Genomic DNA, 22,200 nt, shown 5'->3' with positions numbered 1-22,200 from the left:
GAGTGGAGCTTCCTCTGGGTGTTTTGGGAATGACTGCAGAGTTTGCACCCAATGTCTGCTCAGGGCACCGGCTGGCCTAGACAGACCCAGAAGCAACTGAGCCACTGGGCTGGCAGAGTTCCTGTGTGCCTGGGTCCTGGTGGTCCCAGTTATTCCCAGTGTTGGGGCAGATGTTGTGTCCTCCTCACCTCTGATCCTGGGCATGTTAGAACGATTGAGAGTGGAGCTTCCTCTGGGTGTTGTGGGACTGGCTGCGGAATTTGCGCCCAAGGTCTGCTCAGAGCACCAGTCCAAACAGACTGGAAGAAGCCTGAGCCACTGGGCTGGTGGAGTTCCTGTGCGCCTGGTCCCACTGGTCCCAGTTACTCCCGCTGTTGGGACAGATGTTGTGTCCTCCTCACCTCTGACCCTGGACATGGTCTATCTCTTTCTATTTATGGGTTTGCAGGTTTTGCCTGCTTGTATGAATAGATACCATGTGCATGCAGTACCCTTGGAGGCCAGAAGAGAACACTGGATTGGCTTGAGTGCCTGGAAAGTGGTTGTGAGTAATCATTTGAATGTTATGAACCGAACCTGTGTACTCCGTAAGAGCAGCAAGTGCTCTTCCACTGAGCTCTCTCCAGCTCCTAATAAATTCTTTAAATAAGTTATTTTGATAATATTCATCATTCAGGATTCAACAGCATGCTATATAAACATAAAAGTTGTGTGGAAAAAAAAGAATAAAACCAGGAATGCAGATATTCTGTGGGATTTTTTTCCACTGGAGGTTTAACTTGGAATGATTTGATTAAGAAAACAAACAAATGAACAAATCCCAGCTGCCCTGAGCTAGCTGTGTGCTGTCCCCAAGCTCCACTGTCCATTGTCCAGCCACCCCTCTGCTGTCCTCACCAAGCTGGTCACACAAGGAATATCCAGACAGAACCTAGCATAACTCTCCTGAGAAGCTTCATCTGACAGCGGATGGAAACAGATGCAGAGACCCACAGCTAAACATCAGGTGGTACTGGAGGAGTCTCGTGGAAGTCAGGGATAGAACTGAATGAGCCAAAGTGGTCAAAGACACCATAAGAAGACCTACGGAGTTAACTAACCTGGGCCCATGGAGGCTCACAGAACTGAACTACCAAACAAAGAGCATGCAGGGGCTAGACCTGGACGCCCTACATAGTCATAAAAGATGTGTAGCTTGGCCTTCATATGGGTCCCCTTAACAGGTGGAGCGGAGGTCTTCTCTGATTCTGTTGCCTGCCATTGAATCCCCTTCTCCTAAGTGGACTTCCTGGTTAGGCCTCAGTGGGAGAGGATGTGCTTAGGCCTACTACAACTGAATATCCCAGGGTCAGGTGGTACCAAGGGGGCTTCCCTTTCTCTGAGGAGACGGGAAGGGGCTAAGGGGGAGGAATTAAAAAAAAGAAGAAGAAACCAAATATTTAATAAATACAAATATCTTATTAAATTAATGCAATATGACAATCAGATGCAAAATAAAATTTCCATTTATGGTTATACACAACACCAAAGAATAAAGTGCCATACCAATCCAATACCGTGAGATGATATTAAGATTTCAAATAAAATGAATAAATAGAATGTGTTGCCCAACCAGTTCTTTTCTTAAACTTCGTACAAACAAGACATTAACATGAGAATCATCAAAAAGCTTGTGTGAACAGGTGACAGAGGGGCTTCTGCTGGGGGTTCTGACACTCCAGCCTTTCCTTTGAGACAGGATCTCACTGCATAGTCCAGTCTGTTTCTTCCGTCTTGACATGTGACAAAACAAAACTGTAAGAACATTCTAGGTTCCTCCTCCTCTCCTCCCCCAAAAGAACACTGACTTTCAAAACCTCTAGGTAACAGGGAAATGTCTTAGTGTCTTCCCTGTGAGGAGAGGCAGTGACCTTCAAGGGTTCACACAGAGCTAGTGGCCTGTCCCAGGGCAGCCAGCAGCCAAGGAGTAATACTGACATTTCCATGGAGAACCTGCGACGAACAAGTAGAGCATGTGTGTTTGAGAAAAGAAGTCAAGGTAGAAACAAAAATAGCCCCAGATCTGCTTCTGCCTTGGAGATACAAATAAGGCTCCGCCTTGGTGCTAGGTTGACTCAGTGTACCCTGGGAAGCTAGGTCGACTCAGTGTACCCTGGGAACTCATGGTCTCCCTTTGAGCAGACACAGAGCAAGCCAAACACAAACTCGGTGAGTACATGCTTTGTACATGGTGTCTACAGATACAGGCAGCAGACAAGGTGTCTGGCCTAGACAATGTGAGATGTGCGTGGAGGGATTGGAAAGAAAACCTAGAAACAAAGATAGCTCCCTGTTTGGATCTTTCGATCAGTTCTGGAAGCAGCATAAGTATCGACACATTAAATAAAAAGGGCAAAGTGCACAGAAAATGAACACACAGTGAGCTACCATTTAGGGATGGATGGATGGATGGATGGATGGATGATTGATGGATGGATGGATAGATAGATAGATAGATAGATAGATAGATAGATAGATACATAGATAGATACATAGATAGACAGACAGATGGACACACAGATATATAGACAGACAGACAGACAGACACTTTAACATATATTTCTATATATAAACTGTCTTTGGGAAAATATATGTGCAAAAACAATCTCTGGGGCTAAGACTCAGGGTTTCACATTTGTGAGGAAAGTATTTTACCAACTGAGCTATCTCCTCAGATGTCAATATCATTTAAATAAAAAAAATTTTAAAAAAAGGAACTATTCAACAAGACTAGACACATCATGGAGAACATGAGATTGTATGGCAAGGATAACAAATCAGAGGTAAATATAATGCTAGACAACGAACTGGAGAGTTACTTCCCAGTGTCTTTAAAATGCAGACTCCTTGTTAATGAACATTGCTTCGAGTATTGAACACACATAAGCATATCTGCCCGGTACTCTGGCATCCATCTCTATGCTCAGAGGCTAGCACAGTGCATGAGGCATAGTGTGATATACAATGCTACTCAATAAGCAGTTTTTAAATTAATTTCTTAGTTACAAATTCTATCCTGAAAGGACAGTGGCTGAAGAACAGAAACCTGAGAGCTGTTACTCTGTGGGCAAGTGACTTAGTTGCTTAGCTTCTTGACCATGAAGTGAGTATAACAGAGGTTAGCTGTTGCTATGGTGACGAGGGTTGCTATGGCGATGAGATAAGATGTTCGAGTATTGTACGCAACACCTATAAAGCTGATACAGAACAACTACTACTGCAGAGCCTTAAGGACTGAAAATAAAGATTATTCAAGTCAGACAGCAAGAGTCTGTCAAACCAACCATATGACCTCCACTCTCCCTGCTTGTACCAGTAGTTACGGGGGATGCTAAGCAGCAGTTGAGTTTGGTGACTACATTTTAACATCTATTATGTCTTCAGAATTCACCAGTCATAACCACACATCCACAGCAAGAACACACAATAATTAATTGAAGACTCAAAATTAATAGAAGGCACTCATACTTCAACACTCGTGACTCCATCCTCATCCAGGCACTGGGCAGAGGAAAAGGTCACTGTGCAAGGACCAGCTGTTAAGTCAGGAACCCTCAACCCATTCCCCAAGATGATTGATGGGCAATGCTTAGCAGTGCCTCCTGCAGAAATGTCCTTTGCTCCAGGCTCCTCTTCCAACACTTTCTCTCTCTCCCGGTTCCTTTCTCTTCTCAGGTTCCATTTTGAGTCCTTGGACCCATGTCTCATGGGCCCTTCCTTTCACAGACCACAAGCCGTCAATCCTGCCTCGACAATCAGAGGGTTCAACACTTCTTACGTTTCCTCGAATTGTGTATCTGGAGAGTGATCATAGTATAATAATTTCATAGGGTCAGGGGATACATGGGGGGGGGGAAGCATATGATATGTAAGACAAACAGATCTGATGTTTGCTAGAGCATATAATAACGCTGCAGTAGACAAAGATAAGTTCTGCCCACGTCTGACTACCCTCACATGATGAAGGATGACTACTTGCTTGCAGAGCACTGCCCTGGTTTTAAAATGGAAAGTGTGCAGGGCTTAGAAATCCTCAGTCCTGAGCAAACTGGTTCCTCAGGGTGACTCAGCAGTATAAATGGTAATGTGCATGAGGGAACCTGCTTGGGTCTGCCCAACTTAGTCAAACCACTTTAATCCTGGGCTTAGTGGTTGGTTTCTAACAACATTAAGATGAATTACAAAACACTATAACTTATTAAGAAAAATAGTTCAGTTGGCTGGTTCAGAGTCTTCTCCTCTAATAAATATAGACATTAGTAGCAGAATAAACTGAAGCTCGTAGCATAAGAACGAACATCTGTGTGGTAAGTCTGTGTGTTCTGAAGCGCCTCACATTATCTTCTCAGCTCTGCTGTCTCTACTATACAATAGAGATGATTTGCATATTTATCTGATTGTTTCTGGGCCGGGTGATGAAATGAAATGCCATATCGCACACATGAAACAGTTAACAGCTAACCACACAGCAGAATCATTTGCTTAATTGCCATTCAAGTAAGTCAGCAGTGTCCCTGGTTGCAGGGCTACTACACAGCCGCAGCAGCAGCAGCAGCAGCAAACCCAGAATTTCCTCAGATGTGGAAATTCTTAGACAGAGGAGCCAGCAGCCCCAATAAACAGCCTCCTTTGAAAGGAGAGGAGATCACGACCAGCAGATTTCTCTTGTTAACAGTAGCTTTTTCTGTTTTTCCTTTCGCTTTGCTTTTATTTATTTATTTTTTTCCTGTGTGGTTGCTGGCCTGCAACTCCTTATCCTCTTGCCTCAGCCTACAGATCACAGGAACTGCAACCCTACAGGACCATGCTTGGTTGCTCTGTCCCACGCATTCCCTCAGTTTGCCCCTTCCTTCTGTCACTCACACTTACCATTTCGGTTCTTTGAGTTTTTATCTTCGATGCCACATTTTTCCACATCTAGCATTCTCACTAAAGAGGAAGAAATCAACCTTAATCTCTTATAGCCAGATGCTGCTACAACCCACAGGGACTCCATTTTCAACATAAGGTTATCAGGAGACACCGATCAATCCTTAATCACCAGGCTTTTAGCCTGTGAACCTGGCACCACGAAGTTAATTATTCAACAATTTCGGGCACATACTTTCATTCTCAGATGGTTTTTAGGAATGTCTACTTTGTCTTCCACACTTCCCTCAGAGATGGCACACATCCTGAGCTAATCTTATTATCTTGCTGATTCTCTGCTTTTCTCATCCTCAACCAATCGTTCCAGATGGCATTTGGCAACGATTGCTTCCTTGTGCAAGTCCCAGGCTAGCCCTAGTCCAGATGTGTCACTAAAGCTTAATCCTCACATCCTGGCAACTCTCTTGGTTCTGCTCAGGGCTTATTCTTTGGAAGTAGCTGGTTGTTACCTCCTCAATTACAACACTTTTTCCCCATACACTTGCCCTCCAAAAGGGCGATGGGGAATTCCTCTCTGACGATCGAGGTTCCTTCCCATATTCTATTTCCCTATTTGGCTTCAGGCAAGTCCATACATCACTGGCTCACTCGGTATGCATTTCAAAGTATTGGTGAAAATGTTTACTCTAAGTCATCTTACAATGGGAAGGCATTATTTGAATATATTCATTTTCTTAGATCTCAGTTATTCGTATGGGTAAGTACTGAAATAAATACATGGAAATTATTTTTAAAATTACGTCATTTTGTCTTCAGAAATCTTGCCCCCCAAAAAAATGCTTTGTGGTAAAGATACCACAGCTCTTTTTAGATAGAAGTGTTTTTCCCACTTTGGGTACCCAGAACCCAGCTCAGTAGGATGTTGCAAGGAATACAAGACTTGAGTTCAACTGAGACTAACAGGCACCACAGTGCTCTGTCTTCAGAGCCCATAAGAAGGAACCTTATGGCTTTCTCTTTCAGCCTCCATTATGGCTTTCTTCTTCAGCCTCCACTGGTACCCATCCCCCGCCCCTTACCTCCCATTCCTATTAAGAGTGTTTTCCTTGTCCAAACTTTCGTGCCCAGCTTTACTGTGAACCACTGAACAGTGAACCTCACAGGGCCCCCTTGAAAGCTCAGTCCCTTAGCTTCCTTAAGCCCTGGTCCAACTGATACCTCTCCACATGACAACAGGGTCCAACACCACAGACTCCAAGGTAAGAGATGTCACAGAACAACAATGGAAGCAGGACTTAAGGAAGACTCAATACACCAGTGTCACTGCTAAAACTCACTCTGTGTAACTGAAAGCTAGCCCAGAGAGTGGAAGGCAACGCCTCTCCAGTCAGTGTATCCTGGTGAGGCTCTGCTAGCATGCAGGGAGGGACTGCACCCTGCGATGTGAGGCTGCTCTCGTCCAGTCAGGGTAGTACCATCTCTGGTATTGCCCGCTCAATTGTCCCTTCATGGTGAAGGACCCTCGTGCACTTCCTTGCGGGCGGTACAACAATGGAGGAAATACCTTGTTTTCTCAAGCAGAAGAGGACCCCAGGCACTACAAGGAAGAACAACAGGACGGATACCAGAAGCACCCAGTGAGTCCTGTTGTGTGGGAGATGTACTTCAGGTGGTTCTGAAAGAAGAATAAAGAGAAGCTGACAGAAGGTAACGCTTTGCTGGGAAATAGTCAGGAGCAGAATCACTCCTGAAATACAGTTTGGTCTTAGGGTGATCTTAATTACTGAAAGGTTAGTGGCCGGGTAAGGATTGGAAGGAGAAGACAGGTCTCCTAAGAAACTGGGAGCAGCCCAGAGAAGTAGAATTCCAGGCCTGTGACATGCTTAGCAGAGTGCCACAGAAAGTGACTGTGATATTGACTGGTAACCTTAATGCAGTAACTCCCTTGTGCACACTTTAACATAAACACTAACAGCTGCCTTGGTGTGGAAGGACAGCTCTAGAACACGGGGAAGCAGGGGCACTGTTAAGCCGCTCCTGTCTCCCACACCTGTGGTTAAGACCAGGGACCAGTGCAGGTTGTTTTTCTTCCATGTTTGAAACTCTTGGGCACTCTAATCATTGGCTTCTCCCTGTTTCTCTGGAGTTTTGAGAAAGAGACAAGTGGGTCCCATGGCTCTGGGATGCTCTGGGATTGCTAACTCCCATCTCCTGTCATAACTCGGCTCCTATTTGGTCCCACTATGAACCCAAGTTACAGATGAGAAGAAACAATCAGAATGGTTTGTTTTGTCTTTGAGGCAGGGTCTCTTGTAGTCACTCCATACTGGCCTTCAACTTGCTACATAGCTGAGGATGACCTTGAACTTCTGATCTTCCTGTTTCCACCGCCCAAGTGTTTAGACTATAGGTGAGCCCTATATAAACCAAGTTTATATGGTGCTGGGGTCACATCTTTGTGGATGCTAGGCAAGTATTTTCCCAACTGAGCTACATCTCCAGACTCATAAAACATATAATGGCAGGAAACCAGCAATATAGCTTTTATGAAAAAGTCCAATTCCAGTTAGAGTGTCTTCTTTTTTGTGTGTGTGCTCCTTTTGGCTCCAAGCCCAGCCTGGGCTGTATTTTTCATATTGGTTGACTTTTTAATGCAGTTTTACTTATCTTCTCCAAACTTCACATGGCCATCTCTAAACATCAGCGTACTGCTGACGTACATTGGGGCGTGGATGGAGGCAGAAGCAGTTCTCCTCACAGTACCTCTGGGTTTACATTCTTCTAATGCTCTGAGCCTCTCGCTAGACTGTCTCTCATGCCCTCTACTCCCGTAAGGTAATTGATTTAAGCCACAGCTGAATTCTCAAACGATTTTCCTACACTCATTCTCTACAGCTTGTTCTGTCCCTACAATACCCTTGCCTAGTGATTTAACAACCCAGCTAGTAGGTTGCTAATAGAACACCAGCCTCGTGTTCTATACACAGGCAGACTTCCTGGAGCCGAAGTATCAGAGAGTGCCCTGAAGAGGAGTATGGGAGGAAAGGATCCTTCCTGTTGAGTCTAAGATACAAAAAACCCCAATGCGTTTGCTTCCTACTACAGCAGGCCTGGAGGCAAGAGGGCAGCTTTGATGTGACAAGGTTTGCATTCCAGGAGCACAAGCAGAGTCTTGCTCTCAGGTCTTCTGTGGTGCCCCAGTTACAAGAGCATTTCCTATATGCAACTGTCACCTGTTTCCTGGAGCATGGTGACTTATGTCCTATTCATCTACAAACGCTAGACGACTAACAACCAGTCTATCAGGAGCAAATACTTAATTCATGCTGAATGTTTGTCAAGCAGCATCATGGCTTGCATGCAAGAGAAAGAGGAAACAGAATACATCTAGCAAATATAAGTGCAATGTACTCATACACTCAGCCAACAACTGCTAACTGACTATGACAGACGGCCATTGTGCTAGGAGTCCGGGGACTGAGTTAGTCAACTCACCTGGGATGATCAGCTCAGCTGTGTGGTTTTCCCCTGACTGAGATATCCAAAAAGTGCAGTAGAAGACATCATTAGCCGTGGCGTTGACCCTTAGACTGCTGGTCACATTGAGAAGCCTCTCCTCTGTCTGGGAAGTGGTGACAGTTCTCTTCCCCCTCAGGGACTGGCGGTCACCATTTGTCCAGACTACTTCGGCTTCTGGGTAGCCCTCAGCCTGACAGATTAGTTCATGCTCAGAAGTGGCTGGATCCACGGAAATTCTTTGGTTGATTTTGCGGTACGGGGCTAAGTCAGAAGAAAAGAGAGGTCAGGGCTCTCCCATCTTAGGGTTAGACATGTGGCTTTTGTGGCATCTGCTTACCAAGAGCATCGACGTGGGCTGGTTATTGGAGAAATATGTCTCCCCCTCTGCTGTTTTGGCAGCAGGGAGTGGGTGTTAGTGTGCCTCAGGTTTTCTGTTCAAATCTGGGCCATGTTTGGGCTTCAGGAACAACCTCGTTGTTGAAAATTAGAGTGTTTATTGAGTGAAAATGAAATGTACCAACTAAATTAAGTAAACTATTATCTAGAAACCACAGGTCTTTCTACCTAAATATAAATAAAACGTATCTATTTCTTTAGCAATCATTGTCCTACTTAATGACTCTTTAGTGAGCCGTAGAGCGCCCAGGATACAGGCTTAGGTCCCTACTCCATTACCAAAGACGTAATAAGAGCCTTGTAATATGATAATTTCACAGAAAAGTGACACAGAGTAGCTAAGACAAAGCAAAGCTATATGAAAAAAGGTGTTTGGTTGCCCATGAACCAAGAAAGCAACCACCAGTAAAATATGTATAATTACAATGTCAAGTAACAGCTTTGATGAACACTTGCTCAGTCTTGTATTTATCACATTCAAGAACAATTGAAGATGAGACCACTATACATTATTAAACAGGCACTTCAGGAAATAATGTCACCACAATAGGGTCTACGCCACATGGCCCATGACTTAATTTTTCTGGGAAATTAATGGTTTAAATTTAAAATCACTGTCAATGATAAAACATTCCGAGTGAAAGATTTGCTTTCCATTTTTGTTTTCACAGGTGCTGATGGAAGGAGAGCTGTGCTTCATTTAGAAGACCATGGTGAGCAGCTGATGGGTGGCTTCATCCACAGCTGACTAAACCTCCACAGCCTCTGTCTCTAAGTGAGGGTATGTATGAGGACACAGGCAGGAAACACCAGAATTTTGCACCTTTGCTATAGGATCTGTTAAATTATTTATGCCTCATAAACACTGATGGCTGTCAGAGTCTGACTGTCACAAGAATAGGGGCTGGCATTGATTCATATTTGGGTTACTACAGATTTTTTCGATTCTCCTGTCTATTTTTGTTTTGTTTTGCTTTTGAGGAAGAGTTGCATGTAGACCAGGCTAGCCTTAAACTTGCTGTGTAGTCAAAGATAATCTGCCTCTACCTACTGAGTGCTGGGGTTACAGGTAACTGTGTGCCATTGCATGTGGTTTTATGCTGTGCTGGGGATCGAACCAAAACTTCATGAATGGCAGGCAAGAACTCTACCATCTGAGCTATAGACCCATCCCTCTTGTCTATCTTTAATTGAATTCACTATCTTTAAAAATAAGCATATCACAAAGTCTTTTTAAAGAAACTGAGGATCAAAGATAAAGCTAACAATTCAACACAGAGCAGAACAAAATGTCAGGAGTGACTTTACCAGCCGCTTTCGGACATTAAAAATGGATATTGAGTTGGATGTGATCAAGCATTGGCTAAAATAAGCTTCAAGATGATTGAGACCATCTCCATTTGTTGACAATGAGTTTCATCTTAACATACTGATCCTGAGTTGTCAGAATTAGCAAATATTCTTTGTTTCATTTGTTTCTTCTTTTGATTATCTTTTTTGTACATTTTCAGAATGTATCATGTGTTAGATTGAATCAAACACATGTATCTGTGAGTTATTTCCTTTTGATCCTCACAATAATAATTTCTTATAATACAAGCTATATATATATATATTGGCACCAAATATATCCTTTATAATCTCATGCAAGTTTGTAACACCTCAAAGACAGAGTGACAAGTTCTGTTTGTTTTCAAACCTCTGGTTTAGCTCCAGAACACTATGTTACCACTGTGATCAAAAACAGGAACAGGGGGCTGGCGAGATGGCTCAGCGGGTTAGAGCACTGAGTGCTCTTCCAAAGGTCCTGAGTTCAGAACCCAGCATCCACATGGTGACCCACAACTACCGGTAATGAAATCTGACATCCTCTTCTGGTGTGTCTGAAGACTGCTACAGTGAATTGGGCTGAAGCAAGTGGGACTGGCAGAGGTCCTGAGTTCAATTCCCAGAAGCTACACACATGATGTACGTACTCATACACATAAAATAAATAAAATAAATCTTTTAAAAAAAATAAAGGAACAGTTCAAATCTCTTTAAAGCCATTCTATATCTTGATACACACTCCAGAGGTACAAAGATAGACAACAAAGCAAGGTTAGGAAGGGCATAGATTTTAAAGATGGGCTAGTTAGGTTCAGAACCTGGATGCATAATTGTATTGGGGTGGAATTTAGGTAAATTGCCTTATTTCTTTGACCCTCAAAAAAATTTTTTTTTATTTTGAAACAGGGTTTCTCTGTGTAGCTCTGGCTGTCCTGGTACTCACTCTGTAGACCAGGCTGGCCTTGAACTCAGAAAAACACCTGCCTCTGCCTCCTAAACGCTGGGAGTAAAGCCATGTGCCACCACTGCCCAGTGGCCCTCAAAATTTTAATGCTTGAAAATGAGAACAGCAAAGCTACGTACCATTGAATCTAAGATGCCACCTATGGAAAGACACATTCAGGTTTGAAAGATAGTCAATAGGAAAAAAAGAAAAGAAAAAAAAAAAAAAACCAAACCATGGTCATAAGCAAGTGCCTCCCCCAAAGAGTCATGTTAAAGATTAAATGAATCCATATGAGCAAGAAGCCCAGGGCATGACCTTACACATATTAGGTGTTCTGTGAGTGTTAATTATAACAGCTACCCCTGCTGTTGCTAGGCAAATTAGTAGGACCGTGAGCACAGCCGTCTCTTCCCATTTTCATCACTGATGTAAATCAGTGTGTCTTAAAGTTCCCACAGCTCATGAGGAGCATTCTAAAATCTCCCAGATTCAAACCTGTTTGTATAGCAAACATTTTAAGCTAATCGTTTATTTTTTAAACCATTCCTTCAGCAAACATGGTTTTCTTTTCTTTTCTTATTACACTGGAACTTCATTATATGTCAAGGCCAACGAGTACAACTAAACCGACCAAACCCCAAACCCTAGAGCTTGTGTTCAAGAGAAGGAAAGAGGCAATCAACATGATATGCTGAGACATCTTAGATAGGAATAGATGATAGAAAAAAGATTTAAACAAGGCTGGAGGGTCTGGGGAGCCAGGGCAATCAGTTGTTGAACCATGTGATGAAAGTGTTTCTTACAGCTGCTTGGTACCATCTACAGTCCAGGAACTACTAACTGGGCACCTCACTCTTTTCTGATATTAATTTCAGTGATTAACTGGGCGATGGTAGTGCACGCCTTTAATCCCAGTGCTTGGGAGGCAGAGGCAAGTGGATTTCTGAGTTCGAGGCCAGCCTGGTCTACAGAGTGAGTTCCAGGACAGCCAGGACAACACAGAGAAACCCTGTCTTGAAAAACCAAAAAAAAAAAAAAAAAAAAGTTCAGTGATTAGAGCTGAATATTTTCAATTAAAAGCCAGATGCCTGAGGGCCTTCTGTAAACCTTTGAAGGTATAACAGTATCCAAAGAGATAATAAAAACTGAGTTAATCCAAAACTACACTCTTTCAGATTTCAGTTTTGAAATGCTTCACCTTTAAAACCCCATGGTGAGTGAACTCCCTGTAGGGAAGCTTCCCCACCACACACTTGCCCTAATGGGAAAAAGACAGGGGCAGCCTTGCTGTGAAATCATTTGCATAATTCAGGAGTTCAACTTCCTTGACATGGAAAGCTCTTACATGCCAGCCACCATGGTGCTGGAAACGGAAACCAGGGTCCTGTACATTCTGGGCAAGTGGTCTACCACTGAGCATGTCCTCAGTCCTGTTCCTATTTTAATTTTATTTATTTATTTATTTATTTATTTATTTATTTATTTATTTGAGAAAGGATCTTGCTAAATTGCCCAGGCTGCTCTTGAACCTGCTATATGTTCATAGCGCAAACAAGCCCTCATTGTGTGATTCTCCTGCCTCAGCCTCCCACATAGCTGGGATTACAGATTTGAGCCCCAACACCCACCACAGCCAAGGTTCAGATTCTTGGTCTAGACTGGCTAACCTGCGTGCAAATGGCAAGATGAACTGGGAGTCAAATGCCAACATAGTAATTTCTAAAAGAAAACAAGACAGTCAAGCAGGCCTTCCAGTCTCATCAAAGATCTCTCCAGGGGGAAGCCATCCGCTCCAGAAGGCTGTCGGTGAGGTATCACGGAGCAGATAATCTAGAGTAAATTCCCCCTTACCACAAAGTCACCTACTCCTAACAAGCCACGAGAGACCTCTTGACCTCTTGTCCCAGAGACGTACACTGTTTCCTTCTTTCCGTCTGCCTGCATTGAGCTCCGTCCTCGGCCCCAGATTCAGCAAACTTGATTGCTCAAGGCCTTCCTGCTTCACAATTTCTTTTAATGCCTTGGAACAAAACAGGAGCCTCATATTTACTGATGTCCTAACACGTGCTCAAGATATTAACAACCGTATCCAGAGTCTCCTTTCATGAATGTCACAAATGAAGAATCATAAGTAAAAGGTAATGGAAGTTAGAGCCAAGCAACAAAATAAGACAGGTGACATCTTCAAAACCATGGGAGCGCTAAGCGATCCAGCCTCAGAGACCCATTAATATACTGCCGAATAGACACATTTTTCCTAATCTCTACATAATTTTGAGTTAATAATTATCATGATCCCTTATGAGAAACGTGATTTTTTTTCTCATTTATAATATTGGCCTTTACACTAGTTTAGGAATTAAAAGATCAAAGGAGACTATCTGATTCTAGCCAAATGGTTTTAAAGTGTATTATGAAAACCAAAAAGGAGCAGGCAGACCATCTGCACCATCTGCCTGGAGAAGACAGGGCTCAGCTCAGGGTCCATCGGGGAGAAGTTTCCGCAGACTATGAAAGGGACCTGATTTGAGTGGCACCACTGTGGGAGGTATATGAAGAAGAGAGCCTTGGGGATTTCTGGTCCTGGTGGACATCTGGACTGGCTGTGTGCATGCCTGGGATGAGCGAAGCTCTCAGGTCTATGCGACTCAGTGGTGAAAGCAGGGTGGTTAGTAAGGTGTTTCCCTTCCCTTAGTTAGTTCCAACCCAGAACTTTGAACTCAAGTGACCTGATGACATTTCTGTGGCTCGTTATCCAGGAACTTACACTCATAGTTCCTGCTCAGTACTCTCTGAGATACAGGCCCCGAAAGTGAATGTCTGCCTGCTGAGTGTAGCCTGTACCATCTCTGTAGAAGAATGGCTTCTTCTACACTTCATTTCTCATCCTGTATAGATTAACCTTAAGTTTATCTGAATGCGAGCGACCCTTACAGCAGAAGATATAGATAGATAGATAGATAGATAGATAGATAGATAGATAGATAGATAGATAAGATAGATAGATAGAGACCAATAGATAGATAGATAGGTATAGAGGTATATATGCACATATATATACACATTAGATATTGTATCTATATATAATATGTGTGTATGTGTATATATGTGTGTATATATGTATATATTAAACTTTGTATGATATATGATATGATATATATTGAATTTTGTATGGAGATATTCAAAGGAAAGAAAATGTGCTAAGCCTGATAGAATAAATATAAACAATAATCAAATCAAAAAGTTATGGAGGGATGTACAAATAGTAGTTACTGTATATTTATGCCATAAAAGATGGTGCATAGGGAGGAAAGACATTTTTATGATTCTATTTCTTTCCATGATATCCAAATTACTTGTAAATCTGTGTCTGTGTGTGTGTGTGTGTACATATATTTACAAGTAATTCAGAAAGCTTGCAAAGATGAAATGCCAGGTGTTTTCTTCTTATCATAAATGCAATATATATATATAATTATATATAAATATACATTATAATATATATTATTATACATTATATTATATGATATATACTTAAATTATATCTTATTGCATATTACATAGTTATATGTACACATATGTGTAATATATATTATATATATTGCATTTATGATAAGAAACAAACACCTGGCATTTCACCTTTGCGAGATCACAGTACGGCGGAGCACGGCTGTGTATTATGTGGTACTGAATCTCTATTGTCAAACACACAGTCCTAGCACTTTCACTGGTGGACTGTGTGAATGAGTGAATGAGCGAGAAAAAGAAGAGACTGCTGTTGCTCTGTGAGAAGTGGGTGTGAACTCTCAAGAATGAAGAGCTCTCAACATTAGGGAGCTGTTTTAAATAAAGATGAAGCCTTCCTCATCCAGGGCAATTCTTACCATTGACTTTCAACGTGATTCGCTTGTAGTCCGCACCACCATAGCTGATCATGCAGCAGTAAACGCCTGCGTCCTGCAGCTTGACGTTTGTAATCTGAAGCACAGCATTTCCCTTCAGAAGCTGGTCCTTTGGCAGCGAGGCTCGCCCCCTGAAGCTACTGTGCTGAGGCTTCAGGTCCTCCTCCCCCATCACAAACTGAATAACTTGCTTGTCCTCCTTCTCCCAGTACACCACTAACGCAAACAGGTCCAGCGCCCTGTCTACTGGGAATCTGCACTCCATCGTGATGTTGCTGCCATGCTCCACCACGTACAAGTCCTTTGGAGCCGTGATGGTAAATGCTGAAAAGGAAAGGATCCGCCCTCAGAAGACAGAAAACTCCTCCAAACACATTTGAAAAAATGGGTAAAGGGTTACCATCCCTTTATCCAGTAAATCCCAGGAACACTAAAATTCTTTTTAAAAAAACTTCATGAGGGGAACGCAAGTGATCTAGATAATATATTCCCAGCCTTGTTTAAAAGGAATCGATAAATAAAAGTATATTATCAGTGGGGCATCTCCCTGGGAATTCTCAGTAGTTATTCATAGGAAACGGATCACCTGTTAGTTCCGTATTACCTGTATTTTTATATTCATACCCTGAGGTGGGGTTGTTGTTCATTCATTCGTTTCTGGTGCTGGGATTGCATCCAGAGCTTTGTTTACACCAGCCAAGTGTTCTACTACTAAGCCACACCCACAGCTCCAGAATTTCCCTTCATCCTCTACAAGCAACTTACTTGTGAAGAAGAAAAACCAGAATGCGCTTTGTATAAGCCAAGTATATTCCTTTGAATTATCTTAGGGGATGGAGTGATCGCTCAGGAAGTAAGCGACTTGCTGTGCAACACATGGACCCGAGTTCAAATCCCCAGAGCTCAGGTAGAAGCCAGGTGCAGTAGCATGTGCCTACAATCTCAGTGGACTGGGAGGTGGAGACAGGAGAGCCCTCAGAAGATTTTGAGCCAGCTGGCCTACAGTACTCAACAATGAACAACAAATAAGAGACCTTGTCATAAACAAGGTGGAAGGTGAGGACTAAGCTCTAGGTTATCCTTTGACCTCCACATGTGTGCCTAGCAAATGCATGTACACACATATCCCCTCTACACACACACACACACACCACAAATTACTTCCATTTTTAACTCATGGTTAAAATATTGAAAATATCGAACCCACTGAAAAGATTTGGTGACTTACCCCGAAGCAAGTGACAGCAGGCTGTGAATAAAATGACAGCAAATATCCTCATGTTTTAGGAATTATCTAGTAAGGGGAGACACAGAGAGAGGTCTGCTTAATTCAATAGTTGAGCAACGAGACACTAGTAGATGTGTCTTAATATATGAATAAGCCCTTAAAGGCCAGTCCGGAAAGCACAGACGAGCCAGGTATAACTGAAGCAAGTGTGGGAACACAGATGCACGGTTCAAAGTTCAGTGCTTTTCATTTTGTAACTCAAAGCCATGTAGAACCAACTGAAAATAAGTCAGTATGACGTGATGAGATCTTTACACTGAGTTATAAGCCACCCCAGATTGATAATGTACATTCAAAATCAGCCAAGGACTTACCAACTCCCCCAGCTCTGTCATGCGTTTTTCAACACTGAAACATATTTGAAAACTAAAACCTGCTTTAGGCAAAACTTCAAAGCAAAGAACATCCAGTTTTCACTATCACTTTTCAACGCTTCTCTTCCCCCCTTAAAAATCACACCTCTGTTCCAAATTATAACTCCTTTCCCCAGTAAAGAGAGTACAGCGGAAACAGGTGTGGGAAGGAAGGAGATTTCCATCCCGCCCGTTTACTCTAAGGTGTGGATGTTTCCGGACAACTGCTGAATCCTAGTCTCTCCTCTGCTGAATGTTTTCCTAACTCACTCAGCAAACACTATCTTTTCTGAGTCTGGCTCTGTTTGGGGCACTGCAGAAGCAGAGGGCAGGCAACTGAAGCCATTCTTCCTTGAAACCAATGTCTAAAGAGTGTAGTTAAAGGTGAATACTACATTCTAGCCAATCTAATCATTAACATCTTTCTCTTCCGTGTCATTCATGTGTTTACAACTTTCCTGGGAGAGTCAGTCTTTCCTTACTGTCTCTCTGACCCGTGTGTCTATCTGATAGCCTACAGTAAGGCTTCTGACACTCTCTCTAAAACTCAGTGAGAAGACTATACATTGATCAAGAGGAAAATGAATGAGAGTCTCACATAGCTCAAAGAATAATAAATAAAGTTGGAAAGAATGCTCTCGATAAGAAAGTACATGGAAAATCTGGGGTAACATTTGGACCTTCTGCTCTATCAAAATTATAGATTCCTCATAGGTAGTGTTAGTGAAGATACAGGCAGACAGGATTTTTTGACCTTTATTGGTAAGGATGTGAAATTGTATAGCTTCTTAAAGGTCAAAACTTTAACTCTGTATGTCATATGATCTCTCTATTCCTGTCCTGGAAATTCATCCTAGAAAAAATATACTCATATGTAACAGGGATGACACAGCTAACAATAATCCCAGACTTGAAATACCCGATGTATCAGCTAATAAAACTGCGTATCCTCAAACTGCTGTGAGGGACAGACTTTAATACATGTGTAGGGAATGAGTTTGCAGAGAAGTAGGAAGGAGCTCAGAGGGCAGCATATAAACAAAAATTTACTAGTGTTACCGAACACCCCAGCCCTCTTGAAGACACTGCCTGACAGTGATCATCTGCAAAGGTAATTGTGCCTTTTATAGGGAGGACAGGTAAGTTCTTTTCTGAAAAAGATTTATTTACTTATTTTTATGTATGTGAGTACACTGTCATTATCTTCAGACACACCGGAAGAGGACTTCAGATCCCATTACAAATAGTTGTGAGCCACCATGTGGTTGCTGGGAATTCAACTCAGGACCTCTGGGAGAGCAGCCAGTGCTCTTAACTGCTGAGCCATCTCTCCAGCCCACATTTATACTTTTTTAAAGGGAGGAAGAAAGGGAGAAAATGAGAGATAGAAATCATAATTTTTTTCATTTTTTGTGTGTCCAATTTTCAAATGAGTGACTGAACATTTTACTTATTAGGGAAAAAAATCATTACACCTACCAAATTTCTTGTGAGGGATCCTAGAAACAGAGATCAAACATCTACACCGAGGGAGAATGACCTTTATTTTTATGGTGTGATGTTGTTGATATTGTTGTTACAGAAACTAATGCAAGTACTTTGCATAATTCTCCTTTAGGGAACATTTGGTAATATTGGCTAACATAGTCATTTGGTTGCCAAAGCTTGGGAAGAGGAGAAGAGCTGCTACCGACGTGATGAAATAGAGGCCGGAGATGCTGCCAAGACCCCACCCCCCTCCCGAGACGACACAGACTAAAATGACCCACCAGTACCAAGCTGGAGAAATGGTGACCACTCTCAGCACGTCTGTCAATAGTTTCCATTTCAGCCTTTTTCCTCTACACTTTTAAAGATTGATTTATTTTATGTTTAAGAGTGTTTTGTCTGGGACTGGAGAGATTACTCGGAGGTTAAGAGCACTGGCTGCTCTTCCAAAAAGTCCTGAGTTTAATTCCTAGCAACCATATGGAGGCTCACAACCATCTATGAGGCCTGGTGCCCTCCTCTGGCCCTCAGGCGTACATGCAGGCAGAACCCTGTATAAATAATAAAGAAAGAAATCTGTTTTGTTTTTAAAAGAATGTTTTGCATGCTTGTATGTATGCTGACCATATGTGTGCCTAGTGCCCTCAGAGGCCAAAAGAGGATGTCAAATTCTCTGAGGTGGGAGTTACAGATGGCTCTGGGTTCCCTAGAAGAGCAGTAAGTGCTTTAACCCTCTGAGCTCTCTCTCCAGCCCCAGTTGTTTTACACATTTAATAGCCATTTCTAAAATTGAAGATTATGGCATAATTTCCACAAGTCTTTTATTTATTGGGCTCTTAATATTGAGCTCCTTTACTGTTATGTGTTGGGTCTTTTTGTTCCTTTTTTCAAAATCACAAATATTTGTGTATTTGGCCAATGTTTGGGCAAGAACCAGTTGTGTGTTGGATTCAAGTTTAGGCCTGTATGATAGATTTCCCTAAAAAGAACAGGTGATCTAGGGAGAATGACTATGAAAACTAATACCATTGCATCTTCATGCAACACTGACATTATTTTTTATAATTCTTGAAAAAATGCAACTTGATTTGTTTAAATAGAGTTAGAGGCCAGCCTGGGCTACATAGTGAGACTCTGTCTCAAACAACAACAAAAAAACATGAAAATAAAAACAAACAACAAAACCCAAAATAAGCCAAACCAAACCAAGGACATTCACAAAAAGAGCAAAATCAAATGACTCATTATTAGGCACATATCTCTCCAGTTCATCTGCCCAAGCAGATGAGGCTGGATGACATCCAGGCCTGTGAAGACACAGTGGCTGCTGCAATGAGGCCATGGGAGAAATGGCCAAGCCGAGTACTAGCTAGTCACACCATGGTACATGACATCCATTGAAGGCTATACCTAATTTTTCCAGTGTTGATGGAAGACTCGGTTGGAACACTTATCTATTGACTATGAGTCTGGTTTAAAAGCTTAATATAAAATCTGAAAGGTGATGGGCTAGGTCTGATAGTCGCCTTCTTCAGTATCATATCCTCTCCTCCCTGGCTCTCAGGGTGCAGGTGTGAGCAGTAGAAGATTAAAAAGGGGAAATTCAGCCTTGTCTTTGACCTCTAACCGGGCACCTCTTACATGGGCTAAGAGCCCAGGATAATCTTCTCCATCCGGCAAGAAACTGTAACCTTTCACAAATTCCCAGACAAAAGCTGAGAGCCTTTCACAAAGCAACAGAGTATAAAGTAAAGAAATGACGCTCATTCAAGATGGGGAAATAGGTTTGTCCCAGGGGAAGTCCAGATGAAGATCATGGAACGCCACTTCTCTATCTTCCCTGGGGAGTGGGGGTGGGGCAGATGCAAGCTTCCTTTCTCAAAAGAGTGAAAATTTATCCAATTTTCATATTCAGAATTCATGATCCTGAATTCTGTGCTCAAATTCCTCCCTCCTCCATCCCTCCTTAGAGTGGCATGTTACCACTGCCATGTCCTCCCGCCTATACTGCTCAGCTGGGAAAGGCGAATCTTTTCAGAGTATCAAGTTCTCCTTAAACACCGCTGCTCACTGTCATCGTCAGCTGTGGATTCTTTCTGGGATGCATGCTCAGTTTTTTTCTATACAAAAGCCTTTTAGATACTCAAACATAATTTAGATAGGAGAGCTCATCTAAATGAAATAACCAGCTATATTCCAGGTAGTTACATACACAGATGATCTCAGTGGATGACTGAGGTAGTAAGACACTATAACTAACCGGTGCACTCATCAGTGGAAGAGTGATGCCCTTTAATAACTCAGCACAACGGAATATAGCAATTAAAAAAAACTGGCTAAGTAATTCATAGGAAAGCACCTGCAATAATTTATTCAGATTTAAAAAAATAGAACACTGTACTTTTACCTCTTATGACAACCCCAACCTAAACTTTAACATAGCCAAGGTCACTGTGTCTAAGAACTGTTTTGGGCATTTTCTTCCAAAAATCCTTTAGGTTCTCTGGGCAGATAGAGAAAAATCTTAAGCTCCAGCATTCTGGACCTTGACAGAGGAAGGAAGGGACCTCAGGAGATGCTTCAAGTGGAAAGATTTACCCAGTCATTGCTAGCGAACAAAGTCGCGCTAGGACCAGTTCATCATCTCTTCTGATCTAGCTACTTACCCTAAGATCCTATAAATAAAGCACACAAAATTGCCGATTCTGAGTTCTTAACTTTGCCAGGAAACGGGCTCTACTGCCTGCTAACCCATCGTGTTCCCCTCTCCATCCAAAAAATGTCTAGGCATTCTGGCTCTCTAAAGTGCCAGTCAAGTCAATTCTGCGGAAGATGCTCCCTACCTGCCGGCGAGGAGACTGGCGGTGACAAGTTGGTGCAGCCTGGCTTGAGGCTAGGGGAAGGCGATTTCCTCGTCTTATCCCCAGCGCAGAGCCCCGCCCACACTGCGAAAACCTCGCCCACCTCCTCTGGCTCTGAAATCGAAGCCGCCCAGCAGCTCTGAGGACAAGCTTATCCCATAGGATTTCCTGCAGATGACTTTAGAGTCAGCTTTAGGATAGTTTATAGAAAAACGAAACTAGGGTCCGATGTGGTGGCACTCGCCTTAATTCCAGTACTCCGGAGGCAGTGGCAGGTGGATTTGTGATCTACAGAGAGGGCTCCAGGGCAATCGGGCTACTACTGAGACCCTATGGTTAAAAAGGAAAAGACAAACAAACAAACAAACAAAAACTGTTTAAAAACGAAACTAAAAGTGAAAGTGAAACTCGCATTAGCTTTCTTGTAAATCAGGTTCCCTGAAGGAAACAATCTAAGTATTTTGGGTGGGAGTGGAATCTGGAGTAGTAGTCCGGAGGAGGGAAGGGTGTGTGTGGGGGTAGGGGAGGGTTGCGTGGAGACCAGAGGTCACATAGGTTGTCTTCCTCTACAGGTCCCACCTTGGTTTTTCAAAGAGGGTCTCTCTTACCTAACCTGGAGCTCGCAGCTGGCTAGACTAGCCAGCCAGAGTGCTCCAGGCATCCCCATCCCTGCTCTGCTGCCAGCACTGGGGTCCCAGATATGGACCATCTCTGCTTTTACTGTGGGTAATGAGGACCCGAATTTCAAATCTTCAGGCTTGAGCAGTGAGTGCTTTAGAAGCAAAATGTCTGAAGTTATCTTCAGAATCCAGACACCTTTGTAAATAACCATCCGATACCCCATTTCTTTCGAGCCCTGTCTGGATACCTGGATATGTGACAGCCTTGACATAACTTTACATATAGAGTCACACAACCTATAGAGTTAATAACAGGCAAACGACTCCATTTTAATTCTAGAAAGTAGGTGTGTCTGTATAATAGGAAATATATTTTTAAATCGTGGATTTGGTGACTTCCTCAAAGTTCCTCGACATAATGAAACCAGTTGCTTTGCCGTTCAAGAACTTCCCATCTCGAAACCGTGCCCTTTGTGAACGCTGTGGATCACTGCCACTCTCAGGATCCAGGTGGGGGAAGTCTATTCTAGGTGATGTTGAGAAAGCCCTTCTGCGAACTGGAAATGTGGGCCTTTTCCAAGACAAAACCA

The 22,200-nt window shown here is 42.7% G+C and overlaps 1 protein-coding gene across 1 annotated transcript; it reads right to left on the bottom strand.

Annotated features, from left to right (window-relative positions):
• Positions 1-2,524: 2,524 nt before the first annotated feature.
• Positions 2,525-21,027, bottom strand: Cd274 (CD274 molecule). The gene is made up of 7 exons (XM_031390058.1): positions 20,973-21,027; positions 16,229-16,294; positions 14,983-15,324; positions 8,404-8,688; positions 6,473-6,583; positions 4,909-4,968; positions 2,525-3,836 (listed from the first exon to the last, which is right to left on the bottom strand). The coding sequence occupies exons 2-7, from the start codon at positions 16,278-16,280 to the stop codon at positions 3,814-3,816; spliced, it is 873 nt and encodes a 290-aa protein (XP_031245918.1). The 5' UTR covers positions 16,281-16,294; positions 20,973-21,027; the 3' UTR covers positions 2,525-3,813.
• Between the last annotated feature and the right edge of the window lie 1,173 nt (positions 21,028-22,200).

Source organism: Mastomys coucha, unplaced genomic scaffold (genome assembly GCF_008632895.1).
Source record: "Mastomys coucha isolate ucsf_1 unplaced genomic scaffold, UCSF_Mcou_1 pScaffold21, whole genome shotgun sequence".
Taxonomy (NCBI): domain Eukaryota; kingdom Metazoa; phylum Chordata; class Mammalia; order Rodentia; family Muridae; genus Mastomys; species Mastomys coucha.
This window is presented reverse-complemented; position numbering and strand designations above follow the sequence as displayed.

Coding starts and splice junctions, on each gene's coding strand:
- Cd274 (XM_031390058.1), bottom strand. CDS start 16,280: ATGAGGATATTTGCTGTCATTTTATTCACAGCCTGCTGTCACTTGCTT. Junction 6,584..8,403: donor AGCTGAGCTGATCATCCCAG/GTGAGTTGACTA, acceptor TTCTTCTTTCAG/AACCACCTGAAGTACATCTC. Junction 4,969..6,472: donor CTTCTGCTTGAGAAAACAAG/GTATTTCCTCCA, acceptor CTTCCTCTTTAG/TGAGAATGCTAGATGTGGAA.